Source organism: Rhinatrema bivittatum, chromosome 11 (genome assembly GCF_901001135.1).
Source record: "Rhinatrema bivittatum chromosome 11, aRhiBiv1.1, whole genome shotgun sequence".
Classification (NCBI taxonomy): domain Eukaryota; kingdom Metazoa; phylum Chordata; class Amphibia; order Gymnophiona; family Rhinatrematidae; genus Rhinatrema; species Rhinatrema bivittatum.
The window spans coordinates 96,321,682-96,343,854 of NC_042625.1; the positions used below are offsets into that span (position 1 = coordinate 96,321,682).

The following is a 22,173-nucleotide window of genomic DNA, read 5'->3' on the forward strand; positions in this document are numbered from 1 at the left end:
CCGCCCAATTTCACAGCCAGAGGAGACGCCACGCTGACACCATACCTCTCGCCGAGGTCCTCACCAGATCATATAAAGCACCTGCAACATAAGCGATGCCTGCTTCTAAGCGGGCGGACTGCAGAGCCCCACTGTCGCCTGTATTGGACCCGGCAGCAGACTCCTGGACCCAACACAGAGAGGCCCTCTGTATGAGGCTAGCGCAAACCGCCGCCCTAAGACTCTGCAAGGCAACCTTGAATGCGCGCTTCAACTGGATCTCCAGCTTACGGGCCTGCATATCCTTAAGGGCCGCCGGCCCAGCAACTGGGATAGTGGTCTTTTTCGTGACTGCGGAGACCGCAGCGTCCACCTTTTGAATCTTCATTAAATCCAAAACATCAGACGATAACGGGTATAGTTTCGCCATAGCTCTGCCCACTTTCAAGCTGAAGAACGTGAGAGGAAAAGATTTTATTCAAAGAGTAAAAAAAGAGACTTAGATTTACTCACCAGCCAGTGGAAACCTGAGAGACTCCGATATGGGAGAAAATAAATGGTGTGAAATCTGATTTTTATAGTCAGACAAAACTGAGGAAATTCACAAAGGCTCCTGCTCCGCGATGCCTACAGCAGCGCGGAAAAACAAAGACTGAAGGGAGACCCCTGTGGCAGAGAATATCATGGCATGCTGGGCATGCTCAGTGGCCTCACAGGGCTAGTCGAAAGTTTCTAGAAACTTTGACAGAAAGTTTTCCGCAATAGGGCTCCATCAATGATGTTACCCATATGTGAGGACTAGCATCCTGGGATAAGGCTGAAGTCACTGCAGGGGTATATCTAGGGTGACATCAGCTTTGAAACCTGACAGTCTCCATCTGCTAGCAGGGGAGCACAACCCATTGGTCCTGAGTCCATCTGGTTACACGCTAGGAAAAAAATAATTTGTGGTGGATTTTTTTAAATCACCGGTGATAAAGTGATTTAACAAGCAGCACTGCTTTTTATGGGTGGAAAAATAGAATACATTAGTTTTTCTGCAATAAGAATGAGGGGGGACTTCCATATGTAAACCAAACCTGCATTAAAAGAGAAAAAAAGCACCACACCAAGTTTAACTGAGATCTCAGAAATGCCATGTGCTTTTCTTCCTCATCTTTGACTCCTGCCACTTCAAAGGCAGCCTCAACTGATGGGGAAGAAGAGGGTGAACTGAAAGAGAAGGGACTGCGTATTTTCTTGGCTCATTAGTAAATCTGAATGGTGCATTTAAGACTAATTGGAGAAAATTCTTTTTCACTCAACGCACAATAAAGCTCTGGAATTTGTTGCCAGAGGATGTGGTTAGTGCAGTTAGTGTAGCTGGGTTCAAAAAAGGTTTGGATAAGTTCTTGGAGAAGTCCATTAACTGCTATTAATCAATTTTACTTAGGGAATAGCCACTGCTATTAATAGCATCAGTAGCATGGGATCTTCTTAGTGTTTGGGTAATTGCCAGGTTCTTGTGGCCTGGTTTTGGCCTCTGTTGGAAACAGGATGCTGGGCTTGGTCTGACCCAGCATGGCATTTTCTTATGTTCTTATTAAAAAAAATTAATAGGATGTTTTAGAAGTGATCCCTGCCACTTCCTTGTCTTAATACAAGCAGAGTGCCCACAGCAAAATCCTATTTAGGTTGAGGAGGTGGTGTTACAACATTACATAGACCACATAATTCATAATCTGCTAAGCTTTCGGCTAAACAAAAAAACATTTAGACTCTTGCATTGTTCCACAAAAAAGGATCACATTAACCCCTATTAAAAACAAAACACACCCACAAAACACCAAACCAAATACACACAGAACACACTTACATCACCAATGATCTTCGCTGTCACTGTAGGTACTGCACCTATTAAATATAAGGACAGAATTGTTTCACAAATCTACAGTCAAATGTTGTTACACTGCAAGTTTACAGCAGATTGAGTTTATTTTAATACAGAAATCAGCAAATTTCAATTCCTGCTAAAGATGATGGGCAAAGTGAATGGACTATGCAGCCTTTTTTCTGCCAACTTCTAGGATAACTTTTTCTAATGTGGCCTCCTAACTTAAGAGGGAGAAATTTAGTTTGCCTGTAAATTTTTTTTTATTCAATCCTGCTAGACCAGTCTAGATGCATGGGTTAACACCAACTACTAGCAGATGAAGACAGAGGATATATCTTGTCCGGTGACATCACTTAATATATAGGATGGTGCAGTGTAAGCAAAGGTCAATATCTTATATTGAAGCTACAGAAGCAAAAAACTGTCAAAAAAAACCCAAAAAAACCACAAACAAAACACTGAGAGCCTTAGAAAAGAAAAATTATCCAAGATAAATCCTCTTCCCTAAAAACCAAACTAGAGAAAACCTGAGGAATAATGAGAGCACATAGGAGGAAGTAAAGAGTATTCTGGTTCTCCCCTTGGTGAGACTGAAATCTTCTGTAGGACCCAAGACCTATAAACCTAGGATAAGAGCTGACCTCCCGGGAGGGTCCTGGACTGGTCTAGCAAGATTCAAAGAAAGTAAATTAAGATTCAATTTCTCCTTCTTGATCTTCCTGCTAGCCTAGCCCAGATGCATGGGACATTCCCTAGCCTATACTAACATGAGTGGGAAAACGAAGGGGTTGTCCTAAGAATGCATGGCCCAAGGGCCAAATAATGCTTGGTTTGTATATCTAATCCATACTATTTAGTGAGGAATGTAAGAAGTAAAAGTGACAGCCTAAAGCTTATGTCCAAGAGAAAGCAGAGTTGCTTACCTGTAACAGGTGTTCTCACAGGACAGCAGGATGTTAGTCCTCACATATGGGTGACATCATAGGATGGAGCCCAATCACGGAACACTTTTGTCAAAGTGTCTAGAACTTTGACTGGCACCACTGAGCATGCCCGGCATGGTACCAACCCTGCATCCAGCAGGGGTCCCCCTTCAGTCTCGAGTATAGTAAAAAATACATGCGAAAAATAAAAATAAGTCACAAGTGAACCCAACGCCGCGGGGTGGCGGGTGGGTTTCGTGAGGACCATCCCTGCTGTCCTGTGAGAACACCTGTTACAGTTAAGCAACTCTGCTTTTTCACAGGACAAGCAGGATGGTAGTCCTCACATATGGGTGGAATAGCGAGCTGATGATGCCCGAGCAATGTACAAAAAGCACCCAAAGACGTGCAACAGGTGATTTTGGATAAGAGGGCAGTCTGAAATTCCCAGCAGGCCGTTGGAAGGAAGTTGGGTATTAAGCTGAGAACAAATTACACAGAACAGACTGGCCAAAGATAGAGTCTTGGGTGCCAGTCTTGTCCAGGCAATAATGAGCTGCAAAGGTATGGAGAGATTTCCATGTAGCAGCTCTGCAGATGTCAGCAAGAGGTACAGACCGAAGATGTGCTACCGACGTTGCCATTGCTCTAATGGAGTGCGCTTTAACGCGTCCCTGGAGCAGAAGGCCTGCTTGCTGGTAGCAAAAGGAAATACAGTCCGCCAGCCAGGAGGACAGGGTCTGCTTGCCCACCGGGATTCCCAGTTTAATTGTATCAAAGGAGACAAATAGCTTGATGGACTTCCTATGGCCTGCAGTGCGTTCTAAATAAAAGGCTAGCGCATGCTTGCAGTCCAAAGAACGCAGAGCCCGCTCACCTGGATGTGAGTGGGGTTTTGGAAAGAAAGTAGGCAAAACTATGGATTTAAATGGAACTCAGACTACTTTTGTTAGAAATTTCGGATGAGTGCAAAGGACCACTTGATCATGAAGGAATTTCGTTTAAGGTGGGTAAGTAATCAGCACCTGCAGCTCACTGATCCTGCGAGATGTCAAAGCAAGAAGGAAGAGCACCTTCCAAGTGAGATGCCGTAACTCGCAGGAGTGCAGAGGCTCAAACAGAGGTTTCATGAGTCGCGCTAATACCACATTAAGGTCCCAAGCAGTGGCAGGGGGACAGAGAGGGGGCTTGAGGTGAAGCAAGCCCTTCATAAAGCGCACTACTAAGGGTTGTGTTGAAATAGAAACATCCCCTGTACCCTTATGGAAGGTGGCCACCGCACTGACATGAACTCTAATGGAGGCAGTTTGGAGACCTGACTCCGAGAGGTGCCAGAAGTATTCCAGAAACTTCGTTGTGGGGCAAGTAAAGGGATCTAACTCCTTTGATGTGCACCACAACGAAAACTGTTTCCATTTAGAATGTTAAGATCTTCTAGTCGAAGGCTTTCGTGAAGCTACTAAGACCTGAGATACAGAGTCTGAGAGGCCGCAAGACTAGTCTTTCAACATCCAAGCTGTCAGCGACAGGGGCCTGGAGGTTCAGATGTCAGAGGCACCCGGCATTCTGAGAGATCAGTGACTGATCTGTGCCCAGATGAATTTGCGGGCGGACAGTGGTCGCGAAGGATGAGAATCCACACCTGCCGCAGCCAGTATGGGGCTATGAGAATCATGAGACCCTTGTCTCGACGTAGCTTCACGAGAGTCTTGCTTATGAGTGGAAGTGGGAGATAGGCACACAGGAAACCTATTGTCCAAGAGAGAGCGAACACATCCCTCGGTGGAGTCCTGGGACTGCAACGTAGGGAGCAGAAGTTGTCCACTTTGTGATTGTGGATCGACGCAAAAGAGATCTATCGGATACCCCCACTTCTGGAATATGCGTTCCACCACCGCAGGGTTCAGGGACTACTCGTGGGGTTGAAATTTGCGACTGAGTTTGTCCGCTAGTACATTGTCCATGCCTGCCAGGTTAAGTTGCTCTCAGTAGCATGGAATGACCTAGAGCCCAGATTTGCGCTACCTCCTGACACAGCAGGTAGGAGCCGGTTCCACCCTGCTTGTTGATATACCACATCACTACTTGATTGTCTGTTTGGATTAGGATTGCCTTGTTGTATAAGCAATCTTTGAAAGCTAGAAGGGCATATCTGATCACCCTGAGCTCCAGAAAATTTATCTGATGTTGTGCTTCTGCTGCAGCCAGGTTCCCAGAGTCTGTAGGTTGTGGACAAGTGCTCCCCAACCCAGGGTGGAAGCATGTGTAGTCAGAATAATCTGAGGTTCTGGAGCTTGGAAAGGTAATCCCATGAGCAGGTTGGATTCCTGGACCCACCACGCTAGCGACAGACTAAGCTGCCTGGTGATTTGGACAATGTTGGACATTGGCTGGTGGGCCTGAGACCACTGGAATTCTAAGGTCCACTGCGTTACTTGCATGGCGAGTCAAGCCATATGTGTAACATGGACGGAGGATGCCATGTGGCCCAGCAAGACGAGAATACGACGAGCAGTCGTGGTTTGGTGAGACTGTATAGTGTACGCAAGCACTGCAAGTGTATGAGCTCGGTCCCTGGGAAGAAAAGCCTTTGCTTGGATAGTGTCGAAATCCACTCCAATGAAGGAGACGGATTGGGACGGAGTGAGACTGGATTTTTGATAATTCACTAGAAATCCCACGGACAGTAGTAGTTGCAAGGTTAGCTGGAGGGATTGAAGCACCACCTCCGTCGACTGAGCCCTCAGTAACCAGTCTAGATAGGGATAGATGCGAGTGCCCAGTTGCCTTAAGTATGTGGCTACTACTGCCAGGCATTTCGTGAAGACACGAGGGGCTGATGCCAGGCCGAACGGAAGCACTCTGTACTGGAAGTGCTTGTTTCCAACGAGGAAACTGAGGTATTTCCTGTGGGACGGGGTAATTGCTATGTGCATGTACATGTCTTTTAGATCTAGAGAACAAAGCCAATCCCCCTGTTGAATCAGAAGGAGTAGAGAGCCCAAGGTTACCATCCTGAACTTTTCCTTTCGTAAATATTTGTTCAAGGCCTGAAGATCTAATATCGGACGAATGCCTCCAGACTTTTTTGGTATCAAGTACCGGGCATAGAAGGCTTTTCCCTTTTGTAGAGAAGGAACTTGTTCTACGGCATTGGCTTGAAGAAGGGAATTTATTTCCCCCTCTAGAAGTGGAGAGTGGTCAGTGGAACTCCACATCAGATGAGGCGGGGAGTCCGACGGAATGGACAGAAAGTAGAGATGGTAACCTTGAGCTATTACCGACAGGACCCACTGGTCTGTGGTGATCGTGTGCCAGATGTTGATGAAGTGGCAGAGACGGTCGCCCACTGGTAATTGCGGCAGAGGTGGACATTTGCTCTCTATTGGGCAGTCAAAAACCAGAGGATGGACCAGGCTGTGGAGGAGGCTGCGCCTTCTGAGGCCTAGGCTGGCGAGTTTGAGGCTTCTGATATGGTCTAGACCGAGTGAGGTGGGTAGTATCTGCGTGCCTTAAAGGTGGTTCGCTTAGCCTCCTTATGGAATGGGCGTTTAGAAGAAGTGGAGAAGTCCATGTTCCCAGCTAAGAGTTGCCATAGCATCTCGTTATGGTCTTTAAGTTGAGCAACAGTCTCCTGAATTTTCTTACCGAAGAGATTATCTCCCGTACAGGGGAGGTCAGCTAACCTCTCTTGAGCCTCTGAACGCAGATCCGAAGACTTGAGCCAGGCCCATCTCTGAGCACTTATTCCAGCTGCTGACACCCTGGTAGCTGTGTCGAATATGTCATAAGCTGAGCACACCTCATGTTTACCAGCATCCAGGCCTTTCTTTAGAATGGCATTGAACTGGTCCAGGAACTGGTCAGGAAGAGTATCAGAAAGATCCTGGAGCTGTGAACAGGTTTCTGTTGTACTGCGAGATGTAAAGCTGGTAAGCTGCAATACAGGAGATTAACATGGCTCCATGGAAGACCCTATGCCCAAAAGCGTCGAGGAATTTTTGCTCTTTTCCTGGAGGTGTGGACAAGTGAGGTCTTGGTCTTCTGGCTTTTTTCTGGGCGGACTAGACCACCACTGAATGGTGGGAAAGTTGAGCCTTCTGGAATCCAGGTGCTGCTTGGATCAGATATGTAGCATAAGTCTTATGGTTTACTGCAGGGAATGTCCCTGGATGTTCCCAATTGCGTTGAAGGAGGTCAAAGAGGACCTCATGGACAGGTATGGATATTACCTCCTTTGGTGCATCAACAAACTGAAGGACTTCTAACATTTTATGCCTGGAGTGTAAATTTAATAGATTCAGACATCTCTTTGATGAAACTTATAAAAGAGGTCCTCTGGCGGAGACATTCTTCTCTCATCAGGAAGAGAAGGCTCTGATGGAATATCTCCTGTGTCTTGGGAATCTGAAGAGTCATCAGACCAAGGATGATAGTGCTGATCCCCAGCATCCAACGGTTCTCCAGAGGGGAAATATGGACCTCCCCCGGCTGGAGGAGGTTGAAGCACCGAAGGGCCCAGTGGCTGTAGGGGTGGCACCGGTGTCAGCATCGGTAGCAAAAGTGGTGCAGAAGGACTCAAAGGCCTCCTCAGTGGTAACACTCCAGAAGGGCTCGGCACCGCATCTGGCATCGGCGATTCATCCTCATCTGAAGAGAGGGGAATGGGCATCGAAGGACTGAGGCAACAGTGTTTTCCTCAGTGCCGAAGACAAAGCACCGATGAGGGCATCGATCCTGTCCAGCAACTGTGGCATCAATTCTGGCGTCAGAATTGAAGCTGGTATCTGTGTCAATGGAATCTGGTATCTGTGGAGAGCTTGCATCACCGCCTCCTGAACCATCTGCTTCAGTTCCTCACGGAATGCTGGCGTTAAGGCCAGGTCCGGAGTGGGAGGCTGGATGGGCACTGCCGGAACAACCACCGATATAGGTGGAGCATCAGTCGGGTGCCTCTACCAAAGGCGAGGGGTGCCTCGGTGAACCTGGCACAGAGGTCTGAGGGGCCTCGGCTCCTCGATGGCTCTTTGGAAGTAGAAGTGGAAGCCACCAGTACGCTTGGATCAGATGGTAAGGGTTTGCGATACCGATGCTTTTCCTTATGGTCTCCCTTACTGGCATCTGGTGCCGAAGAAGCGGAAACCGAAGTCCTCGATGCGGGTCAAGAGTCATTGGTATCCGACCGATGATGGGACTTGGATGGCGACTGTGTCGATGACTTTGAAGCTTTTGATAAGGAAACCTGTTTGGAATGGAACAATAAAGCCATCTTTTCCAAACAAGCCCGACACCCTTTAGGGGTCATTTGGGCGCAGTTGGTACATGAATCTACATCATGGGCAGGGACGGTGATGGACATTGTCCTCGGACAGTCTGGGCACCTACGAAAACCCGTCGCCATCGTTGCAGTCGAAAATTTAGGCCGTGGTGTGGTTGGTGACCTCCGGGCCTAAAAGTTGGAACCGACGGTAACAGACCGAAAGGTAGTAAAAACTTACCGAATGGGCACGAGTATTGACGGTATACAAGGGGGACCCCAGCCGGAGTGAAAGTTTTGAAAAAGTTGAACTTTTTCCTGAAGATTATTTTCCTGTCAGGAAACTGTGGAAGAGCTCCTATCTCCGCGTGGCAAAACCTGCGTGGAAAAAAAAAAAAAAAAAAAAAAAAAAAAAGAGACTGAAGGGGGACCCCTGCTGGATGCAAGGTTGGTACCATGCTGGGCATGCTCAGTGGTGCCAAAGTTCTAGAAACTTTGACAAAAGTGTTCCGTGATTGGGCTCCATCCTGATGATGTCACCCATATGTGAGGACTACCATCCTGCTTGTCCTGTGAGAAAGCTTGAGCTCTCAGAATGAACCAGAAAGCCTTTTCCCTTAGGAACTTTTCCAAGCCTCACTATGAGTCTCACTATGTTAATTGCTTTGGCCAAGTCCTCTGGCAACAAAGTCCATAGCTTGATTGTGTGCTGAGTGAACAATGTCTTCCAAGGAGTTGTTTTAAATCTGGTTACTAGTTCCATGGAGTTTCCCCATAGTCCTAACGCAGCGGGTGGCAGCTTCTGGTTCCTTCATGTGGAAAACGTGGACTTTGTCCTCCTGGCCACATGATGACGGAGCCAACTCCTGAGCAAAGAGCCCCCCCCCCCCCCCCTTCAACCATTGAGACAATAAAAACTTAGAAGTCACCTCATCTATTCAGATGGAAATGAGGAACCTGCCCACTCAAGTTCCTCCTCAGTTACAGCAGTCTTGCTGCTTGCAAGAGCGGAAGAAACTTTTACCCAGTTCCCCAGAAGTCTTCCATCACAGAAGAGGTAGAAGGAGCTAGCTGTGTTGCTAATGAATCAGTTCCAGCCACCTCACCAACAGCAGACCCACTCGGCCATCACAACATGGCCGCAGGCAAGTATGCTGCAGCACAAGTTCCCCAAAAGACCGAAGAGGTTGCAGAAATTACCAGACAATAGATTGAGATCCCCCAAACTGGAAAGCCTCCATGATCTGGCCATTTACCTTATCTCCCACAGAAATGCTACTTGACTTACCTACTACTGCCACCAGAATACTGAACTACAGCTGAGATGCTCTCTTTTGGTCTCTGCCTCTAGCTAATTTAATTACCCTTACCCCCTAGCCACAAAGACTAATTCAAGGCAGGTCAAAAGGGGAGTGGGAATCCTGAGAAGACACACTTGCCAAGAGAACCCCTTCCTGAACTAGACACATACCCCCTGGCTCACCTAAGCACTGCAGAGATCCTGGGAGCTGGGCAACAGGGTTCAATGAAAACAGACAAAAAACCTGGGAGCCTGACCCACTAATAGGAAAATCGTGGATCAAGCTGTTGCCCTAGGAGCCAGATCCTGCTCAAATGGGAACAGCATGAATTGTTGCCCTGGGAGCAGAACCTCACTACCAGGGGAGAGAGTGTCAACAAGAGGTAAGAGCTGGAAAATCTGCTGCACCAATCCATAACTTATACCATCTGCTGGAGACCGAGAACACTGGCCTTTGCCTCTGCTGCACCATGCTATAAACTAAGTGATGATGTCACTAAGGAGCAGCTTCAGTCTGTTAGTAGTGTTAACCCATGTGTCTGGACTGCTCTAGCAGGATAAGGAAGGAATAATTAAGTTGTTTTTATCCCCCCTCCCCATAATAAAAATGTTATGTTGAGAATACAGACACTGAACTTATGCCAGCAAGAGCCACTTCTGGCTACCATGCAGATGTCCAAAGCACAATGTGTGCACACCAAGGGGTTGTTGTCTGATGGAGCATAAAACAATGTATGATTTTTAAGCACAGCTTTGTTTTCAACACACTGATGTACATTTTTTTCTATTTTAAAGCATTAATAAAATCAGACCTTGGTTAATAACAAATACCAAATGTCTATGCTGCTGTATGTTTTAATAAAGGCTTCAAAAGCTTCTGAAAAGAAATGGAGAAATTACTTACCTGATAATTTTGTTTTCCTTAGTGTAAACAGATGGTCTCAGGACCAATGGGTTATGTGCTCCCCTGCTAGCAGATGGAGATGGAGTCTGGTTTCAAAGCTGATGTCACCCTAGATATAACCCCTGCAGTGACCTCGGCCCTTCAATATTCTCTTCAAAGCCACTGTGGACATCCTATTGGAAAAATTTGATTAAAACTGGATAACCATAACCACACTCAACCAAACACTGAATCCCAGCAAGATTACAGAGGCCCTGGATGACAGCTTACCCATAACCTCTTGGAATCTATATTCACCTCACGGACGATTCCTTGGCACCGTTCTTAGGCAGCCATGGGTGGGATGCTAAGTCCAACTGTCTACACTAAGGAAAACAAGATAATCTGGTAAGTAATTTCTCTATTTCCTAGCGTGTAGCCAGCTGGACTCAGGACCAATGGGATATACAAAAGCTACTCCCAATCGGAGCGGGAGGCTGCCCGTGGTCCGGTTAGCACCGCCCTTGCAAAGGCTGCGTTCTCTTGGGCCTGAATGTCCAGGCGATAGAACCTGGAGAAGGTGTGCAAGGAGGACCATGTCGCCACTCGGCAGATGTCGACAGAAGACAGCAGTTTAGCTTCCGCCCTGGATACTGACTGAGCCCTAGTGAAATGAACTTTAACCTGAAAGGGTAATGGCTTTCTTGCCTCTACATAAGCTCCAGTGACCACCTCCTTGATCCAGCAAACTATGGTAGCCAGCGAAGCTAGTTTGCCCTGTCTCCTTCCAGCATGAAGAACAGGCAAACTGTCCGTCTTGCGCACCAGTTCTGAAAGTTCCAGAAACCGCACCAAAAGCCTATCAATGTTTAAATGGCGGAGGAGGCGGTAGTCTTCCATGTCCTTGTACCTATCTAGGTACGGCAACAAAATGGACTGATTCACATGAAACTCTGACACTACCTTGGGCAAGAAGGATCGAATGGTACAAAATTGTAACACTCCTGGGGTCATCCGGAGAAACGGTTCCTGACATGACAATGCCTGGAGTTCAGAGATAGGATGAGTTGAGCATATCACCACCAGGCACACCGTTTTCAAGGTTAATAGGCATAAGGCCGAAAGGAGGGCCCTGCCAAAAACGCCAATACTAGATTAAGATTCCACAAGGGAACTGGCCACCGTAAGGGTGGCCGGAGGTGCTTTACCACTTTTAGAAAAGGGGCCATGACCAGATGCGCTGACAGGCAGTTTCCATTCACCTCACCTCTGAAACGGGAGAGAGCCACTACCTGGACCTTCAAGGAGTTAAGGGATAACCCTTTATTCAAGCCATCCTGTAAAAATTCCAGAACCAGAGGGATTTTGGCCGTCCGAGGGGCAACACCGCGTTCCTCACACCAGGCCTCAAATACTCTCCAGATTCGCACATACACTAAGGATGTCGAGACCTTCCGCAAGCAGAGCAAGGTGGTAATTACTGCCGCCGAATATCCCGCTTCATGAGGCGAGCCCTCTCAAGGGCCAAATTAAGACAAAATAGAGTTGGATCCTCATGAAGGGCTGGACTTTGCTGGGGCAGGTCCCTATTTGCTGGGAGGCACAGGGGGGTCTCCACCAGAAGTCTCCACATTCCACAGGCGCCTGGGGCAATCCGAAAGCCAATAGAAAGTCTAATCCCCTGAGGTGCTTGATCCTGCGAATTACCCTGGCCAGCAGAGGCCACGGAGGAAAGGTATATAGGTAGTCCTCTTCTGGCCAGGTCTGAACAAGGGTATCAATCCCCAGGGATTACTGATCTCTTCTGCGACCGAAGAATCATGAAACGTTCGCATTGTGAGATGCAGCCAGCAGTCGATGGACAGGAGGCCCCCGCAATCTACCAGCAGCTGAAAGGCTCTGGCCAACAATACCCATTCTCCTGGAGCCAGACTCTCCCTGCTTAGAAAGTCTGCTCTGAAGACATCTTTTCCTGCAACGTGGGAGGCCAAGATCATCTGTAGATTCAATTCCACCGATTCCATAAGGAGATCTATCTCCAGAGACACCTGCCGGCTCTTGGTTTCTCCCTGGTAGGCTATAGTTGTTGCGCTGTCCAACATCACGCAGACCACCTGACCCTGCAGTAAGTGGCTGCTGAACTGTAGACATGCCAATCTAACCGCCCGGGCTTCCAGGCGGTTTATGTTCCAGAGTACTTCTTCCTTGGTCCATCGCCCCTGGGCTGTCAGTTCCCGACAGTGTGCTCCCCAACCCTGGAGGCTCGCGTCTGTTGTGAGGACCGGCTAGTTTGGCGGGGACAGGTTTACACCCTTGCCCCGGTGAGCTTCCTGAAGCCACTACTGGAGTTGAGAACATACTTTCATCAGTAGGTGGAGACGAATCGAATAGTCTTGAGCCAACAGTTTCCAAAGTGACAGCAAGGAGCGTTGAAGTGGCCACCTGTGTGCCTTTGCCCATGGTACTACTTCCAGGGTTAAAGCCAGAGGACCTGAATATAGCTCCACAACTTGGGGCGTATCGTGTTAGTCAACTGACGCACCTGGGATATCAACTTTCTTATCCATGAAGGTGGGAGGAAGACCTTGGCCTGCTTGGTGGCGAACCGGACTCCCAGATATTCCAAGGGCTGGCACGGCTTGAGTCTGCTTTTGTCCATATTTACGACTCAACCAAGCTCCTGAAGCAGGGACATCACCCTGCTGGTCACCCGGAGACTTTGCCCGGATCAACCAGTCCAAGTACGGGTGCACCAGGATTCCCTCTTTCCTCAGTGCCACCGCTACAACCACCATAATCTTAAAAAATGATCTGGGGGTTGGTGGCCAAGCCAAAAGGCAGCACCCAGAACTGATAATGGTGGCCCAGTACCACAAAGCGTAGGAAACGCTGATGTTCTTGCCAGATTGGAATATGAAGGTAAGCCTCGGAGAGGTCCAGTGAGATTAAGAACTCTCCCGGTTGTACGGCCATTATCATGGAACAAAGAGTTTCCACGTGGAAATTAATTACCCGTAGGTGTTGGTTGATACTCTTGAGGTCCAGAATGGGGCGAAAGGAACCCTCCTTCTTGGGTATGATGAAATAGGTGGAATAACGCCCTGTATTTTAAAAAAGAATAAAAATAAAATAAAAGAATGTTATTTTAAACTTCAAGTACTCAAAAATCTGAAACCTCTCCTCCACTTCAGTGACTTCCGTCTAGTAGTGCAGTCTATAATTCTATCCAAATTAGACTACTGCAACTCGCTCCTGTTAGGTCTACCGATCACAGCTACAAAACCCTTACAGATGGTGCAGAACGCTGCCGCGAGGTTACTCACCAACACAAATAAAAGAGCCCAAATAACACCTATTCTCTACAGTCTGCACTGGCTACCCATAAAAGCCAGAATCACATTCAAGACATTATCAATGATCCACAAGGATATTACGGGCACCGCACACCTAAACCTAAACTCGCAACTCCGACTTCACACATCACAAAGACCTATCAGATTCAACTACAAAGGTTCCTTATACGCTCCCCCGATCAAAACTTCACGATCTAAACGAGCACTTTCCTCAGCTGGGCCCACCCTCTGGAACTCATTACCACCGGATCTACGCCAAGAAACCTGTCATATAACTTTTAAGAAAAATTTAAAAACGTGGCTCTTCCGGCAAGCATTTCCAGAATCGCAGGAACACTCTGACACGGGCCAAAGAGCAAAAGAGTAAAATTAGTTCACTACAAGTTCCATGACCACACCTCAAGTTCCACGACCGCCCACACCTCTTCAAGGCCCGATTACACCTCATCTGGACAACCCACTTGTAGTGAAAGCCACCTCATCTGGACAACCCACTTACAACACACCTGTAGGGAAAGCCTCCCGCGTGGATGCACTAATTCTTTAGCTCATGCATTACTGATATCTAAACTCATAAACATTGGTCACTGTTCAGCTCATCATTTATTTTTAGTTATCTCCACATGAATCCACGTTATTTAACAGCCCACCTGTTTGATTGTTCCACTTGTGGATGCATTAATTCTTTAGCCCATGCATTACTCATAACCAGGCACATAAACATTGGTCCCTGATACCTGTATATCCCAAATTAACACATCATTTATTCTTAGTTATTCTCTACATGTTTCACGTATCATAACGAGTTACTGTTGTCTTTACATATATATTTTATACTATTCTATTTATTTTATTTCAAGTTAGTTATTTACACCATTATCTATTTTATTACATGTTATTTACTATATAGATTCTCGTCATTTGATGAGTCACTGTTTATTTAATATTTATTCTCATGTTCTGAAACTCCGTTTATTGTAACGCCTCACCGCGATTGTTTTGTTTTTATGTAAACCGACCTGATTTGATATTTGTATCGAGAACGTCGGTATATAAAAATGCTAAATAAATAAATAAATAAATAAATATTTTCCTGGGATGCAGGTACTGGAATTATAGCCCTCAATTTGAGGAGCCTTATCAAGGTAGACTCCACTGCCTACTTCTTATGCTGGGAGTGGCAAGGAGACATTATGAACGTGTCCTGAGGAGTGCTGCGAAACTCCAGTGTGTATCCTTCTCATCCGACATCCGGTACCCATTTGTCCGACGTGATCTTGACCCACTGCTGGTAGAAGAGGGATAGTCAACCCCTTATCTCCTTGTTCTGTGGATGGGTCAGCAAAACTTCATTGGGGGGTTCGGGCCAAACTTGAACCCAAATCTGCCCCTCTCTTGGGCTGTCGGCGCCAAAAGAACTGAGAGCTCCCCAAGGACCAAGGCCTCTGGATTGTTGAGTTTGTGTAGGACCGAAAGTGTTGGGTGACCCTGGATCGACCCCTCAAAGGCAATGGCGGGGTGGAAGGGAAATAGAACAAAAAAGTCACTTACAAGGGCCAAGAGTAACAATTATGGGGGAAAAAAAAAATTGAAAGCTTGCTGGGTAGGCTGGATGGACCATTTAGTCTTCTTCTGCCGTCATTTCTATGTTTCTATATGTTTCCATGTACTGCTCTCATCTTCTGGTAACTAGGGCACTGGAAATTCACCCCACTTACTGGCCAGCTTTTCCAATTCGCTTCCTAAGAGGAGTGATCCCTTAAAGGACATCTTTGTGAGGTTTGTCTTAGAGGTCACGTCTGCTGACCAATTTCACAGCCATAGCTGTCTTCTGTCCGAGGTACGGACTAGGACAGAGCCCGCATCAGCTAAAAAGGCACCAGTAGACTCCATAGCTTCTTTGGAATACGTGCCTGAGTCATCTACCTCTCTAGAGAGGAGCAGGCATGAGCGAGCCACTAGGGCACAGCAGGAAGAAATCTGTAAGGTCACTGTCGCATCAAAGGCTTGATTAAGGATGGACTCCATCCATCTATCATGCACATCCTTTAAGGCTGCTCCTCCCCCTCCACTGGAATAGCTTTTCGCTTCGAAACAGCGCATCCACTTTAGGGAAGCGCAGGCGTTCTCTCGTTGCCGAATCCAGTGGCTATAGAGCTTCTAATGCTCGACCACCTTTGAAACTCACTTCAGGGGCATCCCATTCCAGGTCAATCAACTCCTAGATGGCTTCCAGTACCGGAAAATAGCAAGAGGCTTTCTGTAGAGACACCAGAATGGGATTCTTCTTAGGTTCCGTCATGGAGTCCACCCCAGGAAATCCCAGCATCTTCAGAGTCTGGGAACCAGGACCGGCAATTCATCTCTATGGAAAAAATGTAACATGGTCCAATATGGTTCTAAACCTGGAGGGATTTCTCCATCTTCCAAGTAATCTGGATCCCCTTCTTAGTCTGTGCTGTCCTAGTCCCTGCCAGGAACACAGTTGGTGAGGCAAGGCATGTCTCAAGGTCTGCCGAGAGTGCTGGGGAGAGGTAGGCCTTACCGGCTGAGGTTCCATCCGGACAGGGGCAAGTAAAGCAGACTGTGCCTGTATGAAGGCTTTGAAAAAGTTCCACCCAAGAGAAGGCTGCTGGGTCCATACCTAGCTCAGGAAGAACTGGAGTAGATGCCGCTGAATTTCAGATCCAGGGTGCTTCCGGTTAAGGCTGTGGCTGACCCATCCTCAGAATGGGAAGAACCGGGCTTAGTAAAGTCTGGGGAGGTCTCCTCTCCCTTGGCCTCCTCACAGTGCTGATATAAGAACCCAGGTCAGCTAAGTAGCCACAATATGACAAGCAGCATAGAGAGAACGGAGCTTATGTTTCTTTGCTGCCAAAGCCATTAGAGACAGCAGCTGCAAATTCAGCCGGCTCATGCTTGAAGACATTTGTGCGCATAGATTTCGGGCACGGCGCACGCACAACCCATGCGCTCAGGAATTCTGTATCTAACTAGAGTGCATTGAAATAGTCTGCTCAGTGTGCTGCGGCAGTCAAAAAAGCAAACAATGTTGGGAATTATTAGAAAGGGAATGGTGAATAAAACGGAAAATGTCATAATGCCTCTAGCGCTCCATGGTGAGACCGCACCTTGAATACTGTGTATAATTCTGGTCGCCGCATCTCAAAAAAGATATAATTGCGATGGAGAAGGTACAGAGAAGGGCTACCAAAATGATAAGGGGAATGGAACAGCTCCCCTGTGAGGAAAGACTAAAGAGGTTAGGACTTTTCAGCTTGGAGAAGAGACGGCTGAGGGAGGATATGATAGAGATGTTTAAAATTATGAGAGGTCTAGAACGGGTAGATGTAAATCGGTTATTTACTCTTTCGGATAGTAGAAAGACTAGGGGGCACTCCATGAAGTTAGCATGGGGCACATTTAAAACTAGTTGGAGAAAGTTCTTTTTTACTCAACGCACAATTAAACTCTGGAATTTGTTGCCAGAGGACGTGGTTAGTGCAGTTAGTATAGCGGTGTTTAAAAAAGGATTGGATAAGTTCTTGGAGAAGTCCATTACCTGCTATTAAGTTCACTTAGAGAATAGCCACTGCCATTAGCAATGGTTACATGGAACAGACTTAGTTTTTGGGTACTTGCCAGGTTCTTATGGCCTGGATTGGCCACTGTTGGAAACAGGATGCTGGGCTTGATGGACCCTTGGTCTGACCCAGTATGGCATTTTCTTATTGTTCCTAGACTGTGAAAGAAGTTGTGCGCGTATGCGGACCCACACTGTATGGAGGACAATACAAGGCGCATAAATCAGTGTGCAAGATGGCGCCGAAGCGGCCTACCATGAGACATGCCAACTAAGCCTGAAGCGGGGCCTAGCCCACCGTGGGGGGGGGGGGGGTGTGTGTGTGCTCAACCTGCTGTGATGCCCACTTCCTTTTACAGAAACGGATTGGAAACGACGTCAGTACAGCGTGCTGAGCAAGGAGACCGAAGGAAGTCTTATCAAAACCCCTTTTAATGTCTCTGAATGGGAATTTTTTTTTTTTAAACTTACCTGGGCTCAGCGCTTACCGGCTGAGTACAGAGATGGTCTTTGGCTGTGGGGGGAGAGGGCTTTGGCTCTCACCACTGGCTCTGTTTCCTGCACCCTCTGCCTTTCAGCTGCTTCAGCAGCAAAGTCCACGCCAGGAACAGACTACCGGACCAAGGCACACCTCTGAGGGATCTCTGAAATTACCTCAGGAATTCTCAACTGGGGGCGAGACCTTTAGGTATCACTGCAGGAGAGCGGGGCTCAATCTTTCTACAATTTAAAGGTAAAATTTCTTCTTCTAAAGAGTATGGCGATCCCGATAGGGAAAGTGGATCCACAGCTGTGAGGAAACAGAGATACTGAAGGGCTGGGGTCACTGCAGCGGTGTATCTAAGGTGACGTCAGCTTTGAAACCTGACTCCATTTCCATCTGCTAGCAGGGGAGCATATAACCCATTGGTCCTGAGTCCACCTGGCTACATGCTAGGAAAAAAAACAAACCCACTGTGCATGAGACTGTCCTTTTCCTATCTGAAGAGAATGATTCTACCCCATGATGCCATCTTACCTTGTAAAACATTGTTAGAGTTAACAGTAGGCTGTGCTGCAGGAGTGCTAGCCAATGACACCACATTTGCTATCACCGGAGTCGAATCCTTCCTTACAGAAGGCGATGGAGCTATAGAAACAGGCTGAACCATGGAAACATTAGCTGAGGAATAAATGATTTAAATAAATATTGTAATGATTAGGAACAGTGTAACCAAGCATGAGTACAACAGTAAGAGTAAGAACCTAGTAAGAATTGATCCACAATGTAAATTTTATTTTAATTACAATGATAAATCTTTTATCCAACTCAAAAATATACCAAGCAACATTGTAAATATGCATAATGCAGAGTCAAGGAAGCTGCCAAAATGTGCCCTGTGCTGTTTCAGTCTTGGGACCATCACAGTTTATTGGTGCATAATCCTGGCCTACAGAGTCCACTGCAGTTCTGACATTGGGAGCTCACATAATCCCATCTATTGCAGCCTACTTTTTCAGTTGTGGACTATTGCATTATGGTATTGCAAGACAGATAAACCTGGAGGCTGTCCAGCTCCTATGTGATCTATGTCACACCTGCACCCAGGGACTTAGTAAATCAGCTTACTCCATCTCCCCTTATTAGGGGGAAAAATAATAGGAAAAACATATTGCAAAACTATGGAGAGAAAAAGGAGCCTGCTATACATCATAGCAGTTTACCTGTGCTGTTCTGCGATGTGGGATCAGACGTACTCTGTTGATTGCAGAACATTAATATACACAGAAGATTACAGAAATGCTTGATCTCTCCTCGCCATTTCAGAGACTCGCTGAGCTTACCCTGCCGCTTACAGCCATCACACTTGGCCATCTACAAAAATACATAAAAGTCAAAGAAGTGGGAGGTCCAAGCTCAACCCAAGAAGAGGACACCCAAAAGTGCTGTATTTTTTCCTTTCTAAAAAACTCCCTTTACACATTGCTTCCCCAATAAAAATATTTTTTGCAAGAGATAAAAATAACTTATTTTTAAGTTAAAAGAAAAAAATAATACAAAGAAAGCCTAGGCTTTTGTTTTCCCATGAAAGTGCAGCAATGCCCAAAGGGGCTAGAAAGCGCAGGGCTGCGTCCTCCCTTAACTAGCAAAGCGAGACCACTAACTAAGTAAGGTATATGGCTCCATACAGCAAGAGGAAGACAGGAAGCTTTTGCAAGTACCTGGTACCACAGAGATATAGTCCTGTATCACTGCAGTTCTATTTTCAGAATAGCCACTCAGAGTTACGATAATGGCTTTCTGACACTTAAGTTAAACCTAGCCAGTCAAGGTATAACTGCTCGATTTAGTGCCGCTCTATACAGCTGGCTTGCCTGCTCAGTACTAGCCAACTAAGTCCTCTAAACATTATTATTATTATTATTATTTTTTTTTTAAAAGAGCCAATGACCTTCCCTACCCCCCAGCACCCTGATATGAATTTTTGAAACACCTGCCCCAATGCACCTTCCCAGCTCAATAAGAAATAATAAAATAAAACCTTACCCTAGCCACAATACTTTACTCCCTTCCCTCATCTCCAATATACAGGCCCCCCCACTACCCCAATCCCAAATCTTCAGAATCCTCAAAACTCACCAAGAGACAAAGCCAGCCAGCAAAAGGAGTCTGTGCTATGGCAATGTTAGCAGCCAACTCAGCTAGAAATAAGAAAATTGGTTCTTACTTGCTAATTTTTGTTCCTGCAGTTTGTTCCCGGGTTTTGCCTCCCTGCCAGAAGTTGGAGACAGAGAAAGTTTCACTGACACTGTACTTAACTTGATGGCCACCTGCAGTCTTTCATTATTGACCTGTACGCAAGCCAAGATGACAGCAACAGCCTTAAATTTATAAGCAAATTCTCTCCCCTCCAACAAGCTAGAAGGAGAAGTTGCCCCTAAAAAAAAAAAAAAAAAAAAAAAGGAAAACTTGTTTTCCAAATTTAACATAAGCGATCAGCATTGAAAAACCTCCAACAACTTGCACTATATACAAAGCAACATACAAGCAGTGGACTCTCCCCCCAGTAAATGGGTGGGTCTCTGGACTGATCTGTGGTACTGCAGGAATGAAAATTTCCAAGTAAGAACCAATTTTCCTTTCCCTGTGCATAGCCAGATCAGTCCAGACTCCTGGGATGTACCTAAGCTCCCCTTAACTCAGGTGGAACCTGGAAAGTGCCGCTCATAGAACACTAATTAAATCACATGGAAGCCGGATTCCCCATATCCAAGCGATATTGCCTAGCAAAAGTGTACAATGACTTCCCAGTAGCTGCCCAACAAATTTCATGCTGAGACACCTGTGTGACTCAGCCCAGGAAGTCGCCTGAGAATGCGTCAAGTGAGTCACTAAACCTTCCAGCAGCGGGTACCCTTTAGAAATGTAAGTCGACTCAATCGATTCCTTCAGTCACCAGACAATTGTAGCCTTAGATGTCTTATTTCCCTTCTTTGGACCACTCCACAGTACTAAGAGGTGATCGATCTTCAGAAATCATAAGTGACCTTTAGATACCTCAATAATGCATGCTTCCAATCTAAAAGCCTAAGCTCTCCCTGCGTGAGGCGTAGAGGAATCCAAATCCATAAAAGCTGGAAGCTCTACTGTCTAAGATGGAACACAAAGACTACCTCAGGCAGACAAGAAGGCACCATGCACAAAGATACCCCCCCCCGATTCAGACATCTGTAGAAAGGGATTGCGACATGACTGTGCCTGGAGCTCCAAAATTCTCCTGGCTGAACAAACAGCCACCAAGAAAACCACTTTAAGAGTCAAGTCCTTAACCATAGCTCTCTTTAGTGGTTCTAACCAAGCCTCACACAATCCTCTAAGGACTAGATTCAGATTCCAAGATGGACAAGTGTTCCACACCTGAGGATGCAAGTTCTTAGCTACCTGAAGGAAGTGTATAACATCCAGAAGTGTGGAAAGAGGATATTTTATTGTATTTATTTATTTAGTGCTTTTATATACCGACATTCATGATACAGATCATATCATATCGGTTTACATGGAACATAGGGAAATAACATTAACATAACCAAGAATAAACGAAAGTTACAATAAAACAGGGGTACTCAAACTGGGAATAAGAGGAGCCAATGGCAGAGGAATTCTGAACTAAACCATCCTTACCCCAGAGACAACCTAGTGACACTACCTGGACTCTCAGAGAATTAAAGACCAGTCCTTTGACCAGAACCTCTCTGTAGAAAAGCCAAAATATGTGACACCATAGCCTGAACAGACTGAAGCTGCACTCTATCAATAGACTAGGACTCTAAGATCCTCCAAATTCACACATACATCAAGGATGTAGAAGATCGCCTAGCCTGCAATAAGGTGGAAATAATCGCTTCAGAATACCCCCTCCATCTCAGACAATTCTCTGAAGCAAAGCCATGGAACAGAAGTGAGACGCCTGACCCAAAAATATTGGGCCCTGGAGACAAATATTCAACCAATGTCTGAACCTCAGAGGCCCATTTTTGGCCATGTTGATCAGATCTGGCAAGCATGTTCGATGTGGCCCTTCTGGAGCTACCAGGATCACATTCCCCAGATGTTTCTCTATCCACCATAATCACTTGTCCACCAGAGGCTACGAGAAGAAAGAGAAAGAAGAATCCCTCAAGTCCATGGCAGCACCAGAGCTCTGATTCCTTTGTACAGTGTTCTATTCAGCGGCTATAAAGCTGCGACACCTAGGTTTCTTTGGTCAGGATACCCCCATCTTCCGTGAATGAGACATCGCTGCCTCTGACAGCTCCCATTTCCTGGGGTCTAACTTTATCAGACTCATAAAACTCACCTGAATGTTGTTCACTCTGGCAATGTGAGACAAGGTCACTGCTCCAAGTGCTGCTCTTCTCTTCCTAGAATATCAACTCTGGGGCTTCTCAAGCCATTGCCTGATTCTTGATTCTGGCTTGATGGCTGATGTAATCCACCGTTGTTGCATTGTCCAATAGGATCCGTACTGGATGGCCACGTAA

At 46.4% G+C, this 22,173-nt stretch overlaps 1 protein-coding gene across 3 annotated transcripts in view; it reads right to left on the bottom strand.

Annotated features, from left to right (window-relative positions):
- The window catches only part of ZMYM4 (zinc finger MYM-type containing 4), a 229,104-nt gene that overhangs the window by 62,135 nt on the left and 144,796 nt on the right, over window positions 1-22,173 (bottom strand). For all 3 annotated transcript variants that reach the window (XM_029571424.1, XM_029571423.1, XM_029571425.1), the window contains 3 exons: window positions 18,856-19,006; window positions 18,170-18,313; window positions 1,835-1,872 (listed from right to left, as the gene is read on the bottom strand). In XM_029571424.1, coding sequence (XP_029427284.1) covers window positions 1,835-1,872; window positions 18,170-18,313; window positions 18,856-19,006 — 333 coding nt within the window. The remainder of the gene's footprint in view (window positions 1-1,834; window positions 1,873-18,169; window positions 18,314-18,855; window positions 19,007-22,173) is intronic.